The following is a 19,858-nucleotide window of genomic DNA, read 5'->3' on the forward strand; positions in this document are numbered from 1 at the left end:
CCCTAAGGCTTTGCTAGGCTTTTTCTGACTGCAGCAATGAGAAGAGGCTACTGTTTGGATGGCAGGGATCCGTAATGATTTTGTTGGCCTTAGTCTCGCTCCACATGTTGTGGTTATCCTGCAGGTTGGGCAGTGCACCCTCGGTGGTGCATTCAGAAGTCAGACCATAACACCTTGTGCAGTTCCTGTGTGGTCCAGCTCACACAGTAGACAGTAATATTACTGGACAGGAGGCTATCAATAGTGCACCTGTAAAAGAATATCTGTATCTTGGGGGCCATCCTGAACTTCTCCTGGGAATAGAGGCATTGCTGTATCTTACTGATCGTTTTTCTTTTGACTTGCATGGGCCTGAAGCATTTATCCTTGAATTCTGCACAGTTTTAAGTAAGTGCTTGCTGTATGTTTTTGATTTAGCTTGTAAACACATTCCACCATATTTCACAATCGTGAAATATGTCAATGTGATATTTGTGAAATTTCACCCCAAAATCATTTATTCACCCTCATGTCATTCCAAAGTGAATGGTGACCAGGGAATGTCAAATTCCAAAAATGACTAAAGGTAAAATAAAAGTAGTGCAAACATATTCCAAGTTTTTTTTACCATGTTTTGGCTTTATATTAGCAACAAATTGTTAAAAAGTCTGTTATTCACAAAAAATCTTTGCCGGAACTTTGTCATTCTCATTCAAATACACTATTTCAAATGTTTAATGCATGCTTGCTGAATAAAAGTAAAAACTTTCTGATCCCAAACTTTCAAAAGATAGTGTATATTCATATATGTCATGTCAAGATGTGTCATGCCATAATTGACATTCAGTGATGCCAAAGGCATTTAGTTTTGCATATCTCATAACCATTTCTGATGCATTTTATTTGAATATGTGCATATTCAATATCACACTAATATTATAAATACATTTCAAAGAATAATTAATTTTCTCTACTTTTATGGACTTTTTTTTGTGTCATTTTTGGAGCTTGACAGCTGGTTACTGTTCACTTACATTGTTGGGTTTGTAATGGTTTGAGGGTGAGTAAAAGAATTGGGTGAAAAGTTTTGAGTGAACTATCCTTTTCGAATCACCGTTGTGTCATTGTATTGGCAAGTCTCGGGTTTGAACAACCCTGTCAGTCAGTATTTCCTTCATTAAACACGTGCTGTGATCCCTTCAAGCCTCATTGGTGACCAAATCTGATTCTGTTTCAGCCATTCTACCTCCTGCGTTCTGCCAGTCATAATGAACAGTGAGCGGCAGCATGTTAGACAAGCAAAGTTCCACACGATAATTGAAGGGCCGCTCTGTGATATCGGCACAGAATCCTTGTGAGCTTTCCGGTTCAAGGACTTCTCCTGGCTAGCAGCAGGAAAGATCATCGAGGGAGGTGATTAGATTTCGAGAGCACTGAACCTGATGCTTTCCTTATGGGGACTATAAAAACGTTTGCCTTGTGCCTGTAGTCTTGTGTGTGCTGCGGTAGGGGACATTTCAGAAGGTGAGGCGGAGAATTTCTCTTCCTTCTGTTTCTCCTTCCACATACGTTAGGCTTTTAATTGCTGTTGAAAGCGTATAAAAGTGAAGTTCTCTGAGGAGCAGCTGCACATCAATGAGCTGACCAGAGGGAAATCAGCTCTGAAAGAGCCCTCTCTTCTCTGTATGTTTAGCTGATAGAGATCTCTTTTGGGAAAGATTTTAATAGGTTTCTGTGGGATTTGGCACTGCTGGGAGAAAGGGGAGACCTGTTGAGTTTGAATGTTATGTAATTCAGAGAGAAAGTCGAAATGAGGCTCAGATCCAGATATTGGGAAATGGCATTGATGACAAAGTAAGACTAGTAATTGACCTATTCACACTAAGAGCACAGGAAAAAGAAGTTGCTTTATCACTGATCATTTTTTTGACTACTTATTTGAAGAAGTATTTCAATTAGGAATGAAAATTATCTAATTTATTGTTACGCGATTCATTTATTATAATTAACTTTTATGTAATTTAACACCTCTATGCATTTCTGCAATGGGTTTTTTTCTGTAATCATGGCAATCATGGTCCTTTGAACTGTCTTATTGAAAAGATCTGTGTGATTATTCTCTTTATAAAAATTTACGAAAAATGTATTTCTAAATTTTTTTTTTAGTGAGGTGCTGGAAAGCATTTAATTCTCTCATTCGACTAAATTCATGGTCTGTTGGTTTAGTTTTCTTTGTCTAGCATTCACAAAACTGCAGTCACTAATGCCAACTCTAATTTCATCTCTGCTACTCATTGAGTTTCAAATTCACAGCAGGCAATTAGCAAGATGCCCTACTTGTCATATTAGAGGTAACCTAAGGCTGTTATTAACGAGCTTCAAAACTCAATGCTTGACAGTCTGCCTTTACTTTAGAGAAATGTGGTTATACTGGATGCTTCCATATCTTCTGCAAGAAACAGAAACTTCATTCTGAATCCTCCACATATCGCCTGCTTCAAGTATTCTTTTGAAGATGGAAGGAGCCATTGAAGATAGTATTTATATACTATCACATGCCTCATGTCTGGCACTGTATCTTATTTTCCACTGAAAACCGACTCTTCCTGCTGTGTTCATTGCTGCTGTGCTCAATATTTCTCCTGAGGATTTAACTGTAGTTTTTTGTAATTTGTAGTCTTTTCTGGTCCTGTTGTGCACAATATTCCAAAAGAAAAAACATCTAAATTTATATATTTTTTTCTTTGGAATAAAGTGAACAAATGTTTAGAAAAAAAAACATATATAGAAGATATAGAAATATATCTAGATCTGCCAAAAATTTAAGGGTTAGTTCACCCAAAAATGAAATTTCGGTCATTACCCACACAGCAGGATACTCCTAGGCGGATCCGCATTCAAGGCGCCAAACCCGCGTGACTGTCAAATTCGTTTTGGCGCCGCCCAGAAGATCAGCTCCGCCTCCGGGTGGCGCCATAAATTCTACTGTCAATCAGCGGATCCTGAGCGGACCCATTTTCGGATCCGCGGACACGCCTTTACTGTAAAGGTTGTAACTTGTATCAATTTGCGGGTGCCAAACGGACCCGCCGCGGAGGTAAGGTTTTAATCGCAGATGCAGTGTGGAGCCACGGCGGGTCCGCGATCCGCCTTTGTTGCGGATCCGTCACTGCGCACAAGTGGACGCCAATACGGGTCCATTTCGCGGATACGTTCCGGAAGCTGCAATACCTCCGCGGCCGCGGAGTCCTTTTGCTGTGTGTACTCACCCTCATGTCGTCCCAAACCCGTAAGACCTTCGTTTGTCTTCGGAACACAAATTAAGATATTTTTGATGAAATCCGAGGGTATCTGATCCACACATAGGCAGCAATGACATTGCACCTTTTGAGGTCCAGAAAGGTACTAAACCCTGACTTCAACATAGTGTAGGGCCAGATCCGGGCCACATCTGGTCCGCGTGTAATCCACATGTACCAGATGTGGGCCAGATCTGGGCCACACTGTGTTGGTGTCTGGGAAGACATAGTTAAAACCGTCGACGTGACTACAGCGGTTCAACCTTAATTTTATGAAGCGACAAGAATACTTTTTATGCGCAAAAGCAAAACAAAAATAATGACTTTATTCAACAAATTCGTCTGACCCCTGTCACACTGCTAAGCTATTTTCGTTGCAGAGCTTCAGTGTTTATGTCTGAACGCAGGCTCACGCATGCCTCGTGCTGGTCAAGTGACCAGAGCGGGCCAATACTGAGCCGCCGTTCGGACGTAAACACTGAAGCTCTGCAACGAAAATTCTGAACAAAAAAACAAAGGTCTTTCGGGTTTGGGACGACATGAGGGTAAGTACTTAATGACAGAAATTTCAATTTTTGGTGAACTAACACTTTACGTCATGAATATCCTGAAAATGGGTTGCATGTGCCATTTCATGTTGACTTTATTAAATGAGGCTTTTCAGACAACAAAAATTCTCTTTTCATTTTTCAGGAAATGAGTTCAGAGAAGAACAGGTTAAGGACCTCAAAGAAGCATTGAGGGGCACTGACCCTGACATTCCTCTTGTGTTCGTCAGCGGCAACCATGACCTTGGCAACACACCCACTCCGGACACCGTGGAGCAGTTCTGCCGTGACTGGGGCGATGATTACTTCAGTTTTTGGGTGGGTGGGGTGTTGTGTTTGGTATTGAACTCTCAGTTCTTCTTCGACTCATCAGGCTGCCCTGAGTTAATGGAGGCCCACGAGGTCTGGCTGGAGAGCCAGCTGCAGAGAGCCATCCAGACCCCCTCCCGCCACGTGCTTGTCTTCCAGCACATTCCGCTCTTCCTCCGTACGCCCGACGAAGAGGATGACTACTTCAACCTGCAGAGGGGAATCAGAGAGTGCTTGATCCAGAGATTCAAACAGGCAGGTGAGAAGAAAGCACTTGAGCCTTACACTTCAAACAAGACAAGTTGCAAGTGTATCATATCATAGAGTATCTATGAGTTTTTTTTGTACACAGTATCTCCACAGTGTCTTCTATAGGATTTTGTTTAGCCTGTTCTCCAAAATAGACTAAATAGTAACTAAAATGATTTTTTTTCCAATATATATATAATTTATTTTTATTTAAATAATTATGAATAATAAACAGATTAAACTGACATAATTTTACAGTTTATTGCAACAAAACACTAAGGGCCCTATCATACACTGGGCGCAATGCGACGCCAGGCGCGACACAAGTGTTTTATGCTAGTTTCAGCCCAGTGCAGTTATCATTTTCACGTCCTGCGCCACGTTATTTACATAGCAAATGCATTTTGGCCCATGGGCGTGCTGGACTGAAAACGAGGTGTGTTCAGGCACATTGTTGGCACGTTACTATTTTGAGGCAACAGAAAACGACTGTGCCATTGACCAACAAAAACCTGGTCTAAAGTCAAGGGCGCAATATTTATTTTGTTATTTAAAGAGCGCGTTAGTAATATACGCCTATATGAGGGTGCACAAAGTGCGTACATTCTGCTTATTATACACACAGGGAAGCGCAGCAGCACACAAACAAGCCAAATATTAAAAATAAAAGGATTACAATGTAAAAGATTCTTATTGTGTGCATAAAGATAAAAATGCTTTGGTGGAATCCCGTAGATGGCCTGCTAGATGGTCGTAGATCCGTTTCCTCACTATAGACGCTAGCGCAACTGGCTTTTAAAGCGAATGGGAGATGAGACTTTGGTTGGTTTATTGCACGTTACGCCCAAAACACCCCCATGACTCATTAAGAGAACAGGGACAACCCTTTTAGACAATGCGCCGGGTGAACGACCATTTTTTCCATCCTTAAACTAACAAAAGTGGACACGCCCTAAGTGCACTTGTGCTGTGCACTTTAGAACATGCGCTTAGATCATTGAAATAGGGCCCAAAAACTTTCATGTTTTCTTCATGTTGTCATGTTGTCACACCGGTAATTATATTGATTTAGAAATTAACATTTTTCGCATTGCTTTCACAAGGCATAAATAGCGGTTTCAGTTCTCAGATCATTTCAAGTCAGACATAAAAATCTGCTTTTCAGTAAGTGCGTAATGCAAGCCAATTCAGCGAGACCCATGATTTGATTCTGATTGATTCACCAAATGGTCTGATTCATTAAAAAAGCAATAATCAATTGATTTGTTCAATAATTAAGCAGCAAGGTTAATATATTGCTATATTAAAGAAGACCTATTATGCCTTTACAAAGTTTTTTTTGCGGTCTACTAGAATAGGTTTTCATGCTTGAATGTTCAAAAAACATTATTTTTCACATATTTCACATTATTACAGCACCTCTTTTCCCAGTCTATCAGTAACGCTCTGGGCTGCGTTTCCCAAAGCGAACTATGGTCGCAAGTTCCGCCGTTACCAATAGAGTTCAATGATACTTATGCCCATATTTTTTAATATATAACTGTTAATATTGTAGGTTTCTGTTTTCTCATTTGTAATATCTGATAAATTATTTGAATAAAATTCAAGGTATTTTACACTAAACATTTTAGAAATATAAGGGCAGATAAAATGTTTATTTTTTTATTTATTTTTTGGTAACAATACAAGACCATGAAATTATTGGTGCAAGTATGCTACAGTAAATGGCACATTTATGGTCAAATGCTGGAATAATGCCTTTGTCCTGCCTGTGGCTCATTATTTATGCTGTGAGTGCCCTGGAGTGCTTTTAAAGGATGTATAATAAAAGCTTTGCAGACAAGAAACTATGCAAGTTGTCCATATACATTTTGGGATTCTGTTATTAGAGTGGACTCTATAAGAGGCATATTGTGCATAGGTTAATTATTGATTTTAGAACTCAGAGAAGGTTGGATCAAAGCGCATGTTGTTTTATTTAACAGCCGTGCTGACTTAAACAGCATACATTACCCAATACTCTATTCTCATGTTGATATTTAATGAGCATTTTTGGGGTTGCTGTTCCTTTTGCTCCCTTTAAATAAAGTTTTTTTTTCCACTATTAACAGGCGATTCAATATTTTAGCCTGAAAGCATTGAATCTGATCAAATTCCTAATTTCCTACACAAGGATTTTATCATGTGGCAGTGTTTATTGTTACAGCTTTCCAATGATATGCTTCTCTAAAAGTGTCAGATTGATTATCTCCATTTATTTTCAGTTATACATCGTAGTAGTTCTGCCACCAGAAACCATTAAACAAGCTTCTGTGCTGTTTATGTAGGAAAAGTAACAAGTAAATCCACTGGGTTGAGGGTTATGTTAGCCATGAGGGAAAAAAAATACTGATCTTCCTTTGTTCCAAAGGTTAGTGTTAAAAAACAACAACATATATTGATCTTTGTATGGACAGAGAGATGCATCATAGTGAATTGATATTGAAAATCACTTTAAAAAAAAAAAAAAAACGGGCAAAACAGGAAGATTCAATCTCTCTAGTCATGAAAAATGTGACATCTTTAATATTAGATTTGAACTTTCATCTCTCATTTTATACATGCTGTGTGATCATAGAAATAGAAAGTAGTGTGTAATGTAAATAAGGACGACACAGAGCGGCTTGATTGGAGGACTGACATATCCACTTCACAGCTTCCTTTTGAATGCCACTTTAACTATTTCCACTTTCCAATTTCTCAATGATCAAAACATGAAGGATACAAAAATGAAAAAAATTAACGGCAATCCTCTTTGAGATCAGAGATCACTGTCAGAGGAAAACACAGCTACTGCCCACAAACTCATTTTCCCGGGCTCCTTGAGCTCGTAGATTTAATATCACAGTGCAAATTATATTTGTGTGATTTAAACCGCATTTTCTAAAAGGCAGCGAGGCTGTGAGAAGATGATCCTTTTTTGAGACATCTGCCTTGGGGGAAAACATGCTGATCACTCCAGATGTCTGTTAGCTTTGAGGTTTGTACAGTGGGTGGCATTTGTAATGAATACATATAATACACACTTCCTGATATCCTGAGCTGTTTACAGACCTATATTCATCTGCTGCACTGACATAGTTGTAGGATACAGTTCAACTCGAATGCCCTGTAATGTCTGTCTGTCAGGTTCTCAGTGCTTTGTGATAAGTTTTGTGTTAATAATAAATATTATTTTGTTGGTGTACACTGAACTGATCTTGTTTTCTGTAGATTCTGGGACATGATCGTAGAGTCTAGTCAGGCCTACAGCTGATCTTGTTTTCTGTAGATGCTGGGACATGAGCATGGACTAGAGTCTAGTCAGGCCTACAGAGAAATTGTTAGTTTAGAATTCTGCAGAAAGCCCCACAGTTGTTCCGTTCTATGTAAGGCTGGCCCACTCTAAGGGTGTGTCTCAATCAGTTCCCTAGCTCCCGAGCTTGTGAATCAGTATATCGTGTACACGAATTCGGGCACTGGTAAGGACAGTAAAAGCTGCTGGTTCACTACACATTGGGACACTTATGACTCTATTTCCGGCGACGTGACAACGTCCTCATTGTACGACATCACTACTGGTATTTATGAACAACAACAGAGCTGATATTTTCTGACATTACTTGTAATGTTATTTAAAGTACATTATGATTAATTATTTGCTTACGTGCAACATTTCAGCCGTGAATAAATTATAAGTGTTAGCTAGATTATGCTCATTAATTTTTAAAAACATCTATCGTATCGTTATGTGTAGTGAGTTGGCTCACGTGATTCAAGTTTCGTGCTTCAGAACTTCCGTTAAGGGAGCATAGTGAGCATCGATGCTCCCTGGTTTTCACGGTGCATTGTGGGACTTTTCAGGGAGCGAACGTTTCAGTGCCCTGGAAGGATTCTGCGATTGAGACAGCCCTTAAAATGGCTGACTCCCTGGTCAGTGCCCTGACTACTGAACTAGGGAGCTGATTGAGACACAGGGTAAAAGATTTTTAAAATATGAAAGACCACAAACATGATGAAAAAAAAATCATAGATTTAACAGATTTGTTCCTATAGTGTGTGGAGCACTGCAATGTGAACAAGCCAGCACACCACACACTAACAGATTCCATTCACAAATAACCAAATTCCTACCTGTGAAAACAAGAAATCTCTTGCGGTCAAACGTGCCTTTAGTGTAATAAAACATGGCAGACGACGGACAAGAAGAAATGGTAAAAAAAATGCTGGGTTAAAAACAAGGCAAAATAGACAAATCCAGCAATTGGGTTGTTTAAACCCAAGTGATTGGATTGTTTTAACCCAGTGACTGGGTTGTTTTAAGCCAGCAATTGTGTTGTTTTAACCCAGTGATAGGGTTGTTTTAACCCAGCAATTGAGTTGTTTTAACCCAGCAATTGGGTTGTTTTAACCCTGCAATGGAGTTGTTTTAACCCAGCGATTGGATTGTTTTAACTCAGTGATTGGGTTGTTTTAATCCAGCGATTGGATTGTTTTAACTCAGCGATTGGGTTGTTTTAACCCAGCAGCAATTGGGTTATTTTGACCCAGTGATTGGGTTGTTTTAACCCAGCAGCAATTGGGTTGTTTTAAGCCAGCGATTGGGTTGTTTTAACCCAGTAGTACCCAACCTGCTGGGTAGTATTAGTATAACTCAACTATTGTTTAAAAATTACTGTATTGCTTGCTTAAAATGAACCCAAAGTATGTTGGAAATTAGCATTTATTAATATGTTTTATAAATGAACATTTATTAATAAGTTTAATAAATAATAATTAAATAATAAATTATTAAATTGTTTATTACTGTTGCCTCTAGTAATTATGCATCTGATTTTTAATTTAGGTTCAATTTAAGCCAACCATATAGTAATTTTTAAACAATAGTTGAGTTAAATAAAACTACCCAGCAGGTTGGGTCAAACATTTACTCCAACTGCTGGGTCAAAACAACCAAATCACTGGGTTTGTCCATATTTAACCCAACTTGGGTTGTTTTTCACCCAGCATTTTTTGGAGTGAGTGTTTGGACTGGTTTTTACAGAAAAAAGCAGTCCAAACACTTATCACCTGATTCTCCAAAGCTTTATAATGGAAGTGCACGGAAACCACCTGTTTGAAGATCGAAAAACAGTGCATCCATCCATCATAAACGTACTCCACACAGCTCTGGGGGGTTAATAAAGGCCTTCTGAAGTGAAGCGATGTGTTTGTGTAAGAAAAAAATCCATATTTAACACATTATAAAGTAAAATATCTAGCTTTCACCAGAACGCCTTCCATATTCAACTTAAGAAAAAAGCATAACTGACGGTTTTTTTTTTTTTTGGACCTTCAAACTGGTGGTTTCCGTGCACTACCATTATAAAGCTTTGGAGCATCAGGGTGATTATTAATATAACTCTGATTGTATTCACCTGAAAGAAGAAATTCATATACACTTAGGATGACTTGAGGGTGAGTAAATCATGGGGTAGTTTTAATTTTAAAGTGAACTAATCCTTTAACCCCTTGCGTGTTTGTTTTACCTAAATACATTCCACACATTTTCCCTCTAAATCAGACACAGAAAAAGAAACCCATAAGATTCTTTTCTTCTCTTTGAGGTCCATTCTAATGGAATCTTTCATAAGGCTTTAATTTGAGCACTGAAGATTGAGCCAATATTTGATTGAGGTTTTTACAGTATGTTTGTGCGCTTTGTTAACACCCTTGATTGAATCTAAAATAGTACTCTTGACAACTGCACTAAACACACAAGCAGAAAGAAAGCTTGTGCTATCTTAAAAGGCAACTTGTGTTTTTGAGCCCCCATTGAACTGTATTATAATGCAAACCATTTCATTTTAAATTACCATTCAAGCGTTTCTCACACTGCCAGTGGTGCTATCTTGTAGTGTGTTAATTAGCAGTGATAAGCCAAGTGTTTCCTCTGCTATTTCAGCTGTCTTAAGGCTCTCATTCAGCACACGCCAGTAGAAATGAGCGCGGGATTTGGTTAATCAACAGAACGCTTGTCATCTGCTGAGAATTGTAGGTAAGCTGGCAAGCATGTTGTTTTAGGCAGACAATGATGAATAGTCTGTTTTGTGGAGGTTACAGTGTAATGGAGTGCCCATTGTTATCAGATATCCTTTAGGAAAGGCTTGGCTGTGTTTTTGTGTATCTCAGTGTCTTGCATCATTATAAGGAGTGTTTCAAGAGCTTAGAAAGATACTGTAACTACAGCCCCATTTGGCAATATCCAACTCTAACTTGATTTGTAATTTGGTTTAATGTTAATTGCAGATGGTAGAAACTTAATTTACTTTGTTGCACTTTGTTGCACTCATAGTTTCTGGCTCAAATATATTTTTTTATAAATTGTCATTTATTTTCCATCAAACTTCTGAATAAAAACTCAATAATTTTTTTTTTTGATACACCAATAATTATGTCATGTTATGGCTTATAAGCAATAAATTACCAATAACGTTAGGTGACGGCAAAGGTAATCTACATATATAATTTGATTAAATAACGGCTTGTTTTGTACTTGAGAGATGTGTGACGTCATACCGGCAAATACATTTGCATGTGAATGTCTCCAAGAGCAAGACATTGACAAATAATTATACTTCGTCGCACAAAAGGCCCCATCCACTGGCGTTCAGTTACTTAACGGTTTATGCAAGCACGTCGCTTCAAAAGCAAATACAACCTATTATAATCACTGACTCTGTATACACTGAATACAATATACAGATGCCCATTCCCTTTCTGACAACAGGACAAATGGAAGAGTGAAAGAAAGTTCACTTTGATACGTCCCATTTAAATAGCTTATATGCATCTCTGTACAGATTTTAAAAGGATCCCGCATCAGAAACAAGTGGATGGTTTATTTTAATGACATCCCAGATCATGTAGGATGATTTTATGTTTGTTCGGAGCATTTTGTTTTGTAAACTCGGCACAGTATAATGGAGAGTTCGTGAAGAAACTTTTGTTGAAAGATCAAGCAGCCAACTGTATTGGATCTGACAGCAGCTGCATCACAAACCGCAAGAAAATGATTTCATAATGCTTTGTCTGTAAACATAACAGTGGCCGTTTACTGACAAGCCTTAAAGGAGCTGTCCCATAAAATTGGATCATTTCAGACAGATGGTCATAATAAGGGTTGAAAATAATTGCTTTTATGCATATATATATATATATATATCTTTTCATGTGACAACACTGAGGAAATGACACTTTGCTACAATGTAAAGTAGTGAGTGTACAGCTTGTATAACAGTGTAAATTTGTTGTCCCCTCAAAATAACTCAACACACAGCCATTAATGTCTAAACCGCTGGCCACAAAAGTGAGTACACCCCTAAGTGAAAATGTCCAAATTGGGCCCAATTAGCCATTTTCTCTCCCCAGTGTTATGTGACTTGTTAGTGTTTCAAGGTCTCCGGTGTGAATGGGGAGCAGGTGTGTTAAATTTGGTGTTATCGTTCTCACTCTCTCATACTGGTCACTGGAAGTTCAACATTGCACCGCATGGCAAACAACTCTCTGAGGATCTGAAAAAAGAATTGTTGCTCTAATACAGCGGTTTAACAGGACAGGTTTCACTCAGAACAGGCCTCGCCATGGTCGACCAAAGAAGTTGAGTGCACGTGCTCAGCGTCATATCCAGAGGTTGTGTTTGGGAAATAGACTTATGAGTGCTGCCAGCATTGCTGCAGAGGTTGAAGGGGTGGGGGGTCAGCCTGTCAGTGCTCAGACCATACGCCACACACTGCATCAAATTGGTCTGCATGGCTGTCGTCCCAGAAGGAAGATGATGCACAAGAAAGCCCGCTAACAGTTTGCTGAAGACAAGCAGACTAAGGACATGGATTACTGGAACCATGTCCTGTGGTCTAATGAGACCAAGATAAACTTATTTGGTTCAGATGGTGTCAAGCGTGTGTGGCGGCAACCAGGTGAGGAGTACAAAGACAAGTGTGTCTTGCCTACAGTCAAGCATGGTGGTGGGAGTGTCATGGTCTGGGGCTGCATGAGTGCTGCCGGCACTGGGGAGCTACAGTTCATTAAAGGAACGTGAATGCCAACATGTACTGTGACATACTGAAGCAGAGCATGATCCCCTCCCTTCGGAGACTGGGCCGCAGGGCAGTATTCCAACATGATAACGACCCCAATCACACCTCCAAGACGACCACTGCCTTGCTAAAGAAGCTGAGGGTACCTAAACCCTATTGAGCATCTGCGGGGCATCCTCAAATGGAAGGCGGAGGAGCGCAAGGTCTCTAACATTTACCAGCTCTGTGATGTCGTCATGGAGGAGTGGAAGAGGACTCCAGTGGCAACCTGTGAAGCTCTGGTGAACTCCATGCCCAAGAGGGTTAAGGCAGTGCTGGAAAATAATGCTGGCCACACAAAATATTGACACTTTGGGCCCAATTTGGACATTTTCACTTAGGGGTGTACTCACTTTTGTGGCCAGCGGTTTAGACATTAATGGCTGTGTGTTGAGTTATTTTGAGGGGACAGCAAATTTACACTGTTATACAAGCTGTATACTCACTACTTTACATTGTAGCAAAGTGCCATTTCTTCAGTGTTGTCACATGAATAGATATATTAAAATGTTTACAAAAATGTGATGGGTGTATTCACTTCTGTGAGATACTGTATATATATATATATATATATATATATATATATATATATATATATATGTGTGTGTGTGTTTTGGTTTTTGTGCAAAAACTTTATTAACATATAAGTGAACCTCAAGGAACATATTAAAATAATAAAAAAAATCCATGTCATGACCCCTTTAAAAGGTTAGTTCACCCAAAAATGAAAATTCTGTCTTTAATTACTCACCCTCATGTCGTTCCAAACCTGTAAGACCTTCGTTTATCTTCGGAACACAAATTAAGATATTTTCGATAAAATCCGAGAGGTATATGACTCCTCCATAGACAGCCATTTAATTACCACTTTCAAGGCCCAGAAAGGTACTAAAGACATTGTTAAAACAGTCCACGTGACTAAAGTAACCTTAATTTTATGAAGCGATGAGAATGCTTTTTGTGCACAAAAACAAAACAAAAATAACGACTTTATTCAACAAATTAGTCTCTTCCCTGTCAGTCTACACTGTTTATGTTGTAGACACAGTGCAGCACTTCTGGGTTCTATGTCAGAACGACGGCTCATTATTGGCCAGCTCCTACGTCAGCATCACATGCATGCATCATGCTGCTCACGTGAACAGCGTTGGCTAATGCTGATGCTGTGTTCCAGACAAGGTTGGACATGGGAATATCCCAAATTAAATGTCCCACTTCAGACCTCAGTGAGTTCCAGTCACTCAAATGTTGACCACATGATGTTGTCATGACACAAAGAGAGCATATCGTGTTTTTGTGTCAATTATGGCAAAATCAAAATAACGTAAAATCGCTTTGAAAAGCAAAAAGGAAGGTAACATTATGAGAACTTAATGTCTAATGTTAAAGTTTGTTTTTATGTTCATATTCATTGGAAGCAGGATGCGCCGGCATCTTGGAAGTGGCGTCAAATGACGCATCTCGCTGAGGTCGGGGTTGATCGATGTACCCCGAGTTCACATGCCAAATGTCCGACTTTGAGTGGCGTTCCAGATGTTATTTCCTAGGAGGAGGTAGGAAAAATCCAAAATCCGATCTGTCTGGAATGGAGCATGAGTCGTGTTCTGACATAGAACACAGAAGCGCTGTACTGTCTATACAAACAGCATAGGAGACGTTGAATAAAGTTGTTATTTTTGTTTTGTTTTTTGCGCACAAAAAGTATTCTCATCACTTCATAAAATTAAGGTTGAATCACTGTACTCACGTGGACTATTTAAACGATGTCTTTTCTACCTTTCTGACCTTGAAAGTGGTAATTAAATTGCTGTCTATGGAGCAGTCAGAGAGCTCTCGGATTTTATCAAAAATATCTTAATTTGTGTGAACAGGTCTTACAGGTTTGGAACGACATGTGGGTGAGTAATTAATGACAGAATCTTCATTTTTGTCTGAACTAACCCTTTAAATAGTCAATATCGATCGATAGCGATAAAATAACAAAAAACACACAAAAATCCACAAGCATATAAGTGACAAACATGTAATGTATCCTTTTTAAATATGTTTTCCCTATGAGAAACAGCTCTGCTGTGTACAGGAATCAGCATGATTGAAATTGCCAAGCACTATGCCAGTCGCCTTTGCATATTTGGATTAAATCATAATTACACTACACACAAAACTCTGTCCCTCATTTAAAGGATCTACAGTGATAAATGGGTGCGATATATGACCGGCATAAGCAATGTTCTCTCTGCACAAAATCATTTTGTACTTCCTTATGTCATGCAAATTATTTCTGGCAGAGTTTTGTGAATAATGTATCCCAGTGGCCTAATGACAGCACACACAAACGGGCAAAAACACACACACACAACCCTCAAACTAAACCGTTAATGCAGTCTGAGTAGTTTGAATAGACGAGACTGAGGATTTACATATCATCCATATCTGGCAGATCCGTTAGTTCTGTGGCTGGGAATAGAGACTTTAGTAGCGCGTTTAGTGTGTCTCCAGAGAACTGAACACAGAACGGCATCATACTTCCTTATTGGACCAAATCTCTGGCTAATTTTATGTGAATGTTATATTTTTAGTACATACTATTCTTTCACATTCTCAGCAAATTTCACCTCTCTCAGCCAAAAGGCAAGTTGATCCCTAGATACTACTATTCTTGCAGTAATGAGCCCATTAATTAACAGGCAGATAAATGGGATTTTCTCAAATGTTTCTACAAGAAGTGAAATAAAAAGCAATTCATGAGATGGAAATAAGTCGCTGAGAGCAGTGGACAAAATTCAAGGGGAATATGGTGTGGAAACAGTACAAAAGGGTGCTATAATATTCTGTGTTCATACTGTAGTACTGCTGTTGGCATTAGTGTAGAATCCCAGAACTCCCAGCGTGATAAAATTTTTTGATCATCTTTAGATGGACATCTCCTTATAAACATGTAGAAACTACTGACTTTACATCAGATCTCCACAACTAAATCCATCACAGCACTGTTTGTTGTTAAGAGATCACAGCTTATTAATCAGCCTGATTACAGGACTGGTGGGAGTATGGACACACTGATATGTTCACAGCCAAAAATCACAACCGAGAAAAGAAGCGACTGCAAAGCGTGCTGAGACACTGTCACAAAATGCAGAAATTTTTATGGCATACAAAGCAAAACAATGTCCAAATGGAGAGACACAGACTAATGTGATTATCTGAACAGAGGAAAATAATGTTTATTTTAAAATCTCAAGATGATAATGGAAATAGACCCTCTGTTATAGCATTAAAAGCAAAATTCATGTTTTTTGTTGTTGTTCTAAGAACTATGTTTTTGATACACTGTGCAATATAAAATAGGCTACCATAAAAAATAGCTATTTTTATAGACATGAAATGTTAAAATGTTGTTTAAGTCTGTCCTATCTCTGAGGTCTTGACTTTATCCTATAGTTAACGTAATACAACAGCATCATTTTTAACTTAACTAGCTAGACTGCATAAGTTAAGCTTTTTATATATGTGTGTGTGTGTGTGTGTGTGTGTGTGTGTGTGTGTGTGTGTGTGTGTGTGTGTATATATATATATATATATATATATATATATATATATATATATATATATATATATATATATATATATATATATATATATATATATATATACACACACACACACTCTGTTACTTTTGTCCCACTTCCCTTTTTCTGGTGTAGTTTTTCCAGTTACTGTTGTTGTTTTTTTTTTTTTATTGTTGTTGTTATTAATTATTATTGTTATTTTTTTTATATAAATTTTGTCAATTTAATGTTTATTCTATTATTCTTATTCTATTTCTATCAACATTTGTTGCACAATTCAGGTTTTTAAACTGTATTTAGCTATGTCCCAAATTTTGCTATCAAGGTTGCAAAAATTGCAAACTTCATAGAACATTTTTTTAACTGCCTATTTTGGGGCATAATTAGAAATGCGCTGATTTAGGCTGCGGCCCCTTTAATTGCTTGCGCCCTCTGCCCCCTCCCGAGTTCTCGATTCTATCATTGCATTATCAAAGTTCACACAGATAATATAACCCTCAAAATGGATCTTTACAAAGTGTTCGTCATGCATGCTGCATGCATACATCGGATTATATGAGTATTGTATTTATTTGGATGTTTACATTTGATTCTGAATGAATTTGAGGCTATGCTCCGTGACTAACGGCTAATGCTACACTGTTGGAGAGATTTATAAAGAATGAAGTTGTGTTTATGAATTATACAGACTGCAAGTGTTTAATAATGAAAATAACGACGACTCTTGTCTCCGTGAATACAGTAATAAACGATGGTAACTTTAACCACATTTAACAGTACATTAGCAACATGCTAACGAAACATTTAGAAAGACAGTTTACAAATATCACTAAAAATATCATGTTATCATGGATCATGTCAGTTATTATTGCTCCATCTGCCATTTTTCGCTATTGTCCTTGCTTGCTTACCTAGTCTGATGATTCAGCTGTGCACAGATCCAGACGTTAATACTGCCTGCCCTTGTCTAATGCCTTGAACATGGGCTTCGGAGGTCTTTTAAACAAATGAGATTTACATAAGATGGAGTTTGAGACTCACTGTATGTCATTTCCATGTACTGAACACTTGTTATTTAACTATGCTGAGGTAAATTCAATTTTTAATTCTAGGGCACCTTTAAAGGCTGAGCACAGCACATACTTTCACTGACCGTTCATAGAAAATCACTTTTTAATAGATTCTTTTTTAATAGGTTCTTTGGTCCCACTTTATATTAGGTGCCTTAACTACTTTGTACTTATATTTAAATTAATCATTTGATACAATGCACTTTTTGTACATACATGTTTTTAGATTGTACTTATATTTTAAAAAATACCTGAATGTAATTACACATGTAATTACTTTCTGTAAATTACATTTATAATTACACTGTTGACCCATCCCTTACACCTTAACCCACCCTTAAACCTACTCATACCACCAAACCGGTCCCTAACCTTACCCGTATTCCACCTCAATAGCAGCAAAAGTGTTTTGCAATACAGTATGAACCCAATAAATACATTGTACTTATTTTTTGATGTAGATACATAGTAGTTAAGGCCACGTAATACAAAAGTGTGACCGATTCATTTTTTTAATACATTCCCACTATTTTGTAGCAGGTTTGAGGTTGATGTGTAGTTACAGTAGATGTATTCAGTCATTAACAGTATTGCATGTCTAATTATTTTATCCGGTAGTGCAGTAGAGAGGATGTCCTTAGAGTAAATGACTTGTTTAAGAAGTGCTTTGATTTTTCTTCCCCCTCCTCAGTTTCACATATGACTTCCCCAGATAATTGGACAATCTTTTTTTATCCACCATGTTTCTGTTGCTTGCTTCCTGTCGAGTGGATTAGAGGTTATGATATGTGAAAGATGCTTGAAATGTGCATAATATTCCTATTAAAGTCATTTAGATAATTCATAATGTTTTGTTCCCTGTTGTTTTAATTGTTTTGGGGAATGTTTCTGCTTTATGTGCTGCGTTGTGCAAGCCTTTAAGTGTCAAGGTAGTTGTAATTGTGTTTGTTTGTGTGGTTTCATTAGCAGAGTTCCTCTCTGTCCAACAGAGCATGCAGATAGCCATCATGTGCATGTGGAACAAGAACAACTAGTGAAATTTAGATGAACACTGACAGCAAGCAACAATCTGTAATTATACCTCTCAACATTGTGTTCCTGCCATAATCAGTTTCTCCTTTCTTCTTCTTTTTTATGCATTTTGGCATGCCATCTTCTGTCTTGCCATCATCCCTGTGGTTTTTGGCACCTTTGCTCTGTCTGAATGAAAAATTCATGTGAGATTTTGTTTCCTGCTTCCAAACGCATCCATTACCTCGGTAAGGGGGTACCACCTTTTCAGAATTCTCTTCAGAAACGAAACCTCGTGTGAACTGTGGAAGAGCCACCAGCCTCACGTCCCTCACAAAAGAGAGAGCTCATTTGTGCCTTTCACTCTGGGTGACTTGTTTGATGAACTATAGTGATTCTGCATTCGGTCCATTGCTTTAAATTCGTGAATGACAGAGCCTCGGCCACTGCTGCAGGGGAGAGATGAGAAGCTTCACAATGGTTATGTAGATCAACAGGGAAACTGATGAATCTGATGCGCCCCCACCATGCCGATGTGGATTTTCAGTCTATCCGTGTGGAGACATGGTCAGTCAGACAGGAAATTAAGTTGATTCAGTTGCAGTGTTGAGTTCATAGCCTCATGTTGGTTTGATCAGGGTCTTGTGTATAAATGTGGTCCACGTTGCAGCTCATATTGGCCAATAACAGACTGCTTAGACTGGAAGAGACCATCTGACCAATGTTTATATACCATTTGTAGTCAGATTTTTTAAATGTTTTTGAAAGAAGTGTCTTATGCTCAACAAAGCTGCATTTATTTGATCAAAAATACAGTAAAACAGTAATATTGTGAAATATTATTCATTTAAAATAAAATTAATATAATATAATATAATGTCCTAGATAAAATATAATGACATATTATTATTATATTTTACTTTAATATGTAATTTATTCCTGTGATCACAAAGCTGAATTTTCAGCATCATTACTCCAGTCTTCAGTGTCACATGATCCTTCAGAAATCATTCTAATATGCTGATTTGCTGCTGAAGAAACATTTCTTCTTCTTTTTTATCATTGTTGAAAACAGTTGTGCTGAGGAAACCTCAAAAAAAAACTAGTAAGCTCAAAAGAACCACATTTATTTGAAATAGAAATCTTTTGTAACATTATAAACATTTACTGTTACTTTTGATTGATTTGATGCATTCTTGCTGAATAAACAATTTTATATATATATAAAAAACTCCGGCAGGGCTGCCCTTTGTCACCGGTCCTGTTCATTATCTTTATGGAAAGGATTTCTAGGCGCAGCCAGGGGCCAGAGGGAGTCCGGTTTGGGGACCATAGGATTTCGTCGCTGCTTTTTGCAGATGATGTTGTCCTGTTGGCTCCATCAAACCAGGACCTTCAGCGTGCACTGGGACAGTTCGCAGCCGAGTGTGAAGCGGCTGGGATGAGAATCAGCACCTCCAAGTCCGAGGCCATGGTTCTCAGCCGGAAAAGGGTGGCTTGCCCCCTTCAGGTTGGTGGAGGAGTTTAAGTATCTTGGGGTCTTGTTCATGAGTAAGGGAAGGACAGAGCGGGAGATTGACAGATGTACCGGTCCGTAGTGGTGAAGAAGGAGCTGAGCTGTGAGGCGAAGCTTTCGATTTACCAGTCAATCTGCGTTCCAACTCTCACCTATGGTCATGAGCTTTGGGT

At 38.3% G+C, this 19,858-nt stretch overlaps 1 protein-coding gene across 2 annotated transcripts in view; it reads left to right on the forward strand.

The window, feature by feature from the left end:
* cpped1 (calcineurin-like phosphoesterase domain containing 1) overlaps window positions 1-19,858 on the forward strand; it is a 42,204-nt gene that overhangs the window by 19,528 nt on the left and 2,818 nt on the right. For both annotated transcript variants that reach the window (XM_048170461.1, XM_048170462.1), the window contains exon 3: window positions 3,972-4,394. In XM_048170461.1, coding sequence (XP_048026418.1) covers window positions 3,972-4,394 — 423 coding nt within the window. The remainder of the gene's footprint in view (window positions 1-3,971; window positions 4,395-19,858) is intronic.

This window comes from Megalobrama amblycephala, linkage group LG20 (assembly GCF_018812025.1).
Source record: "Megalobrama amblycephala isolate DHTTF-2021 linkage group LG20, ASM1881202v1, whole genome shotgun sequence".
Taxonomy (NCBI): Eukaryota; Metazoa; Chordata; class Actinopteri; order Cypriniformes; family Xenocyprididae; genus Megalobrama; species Megalobrama amblycephala.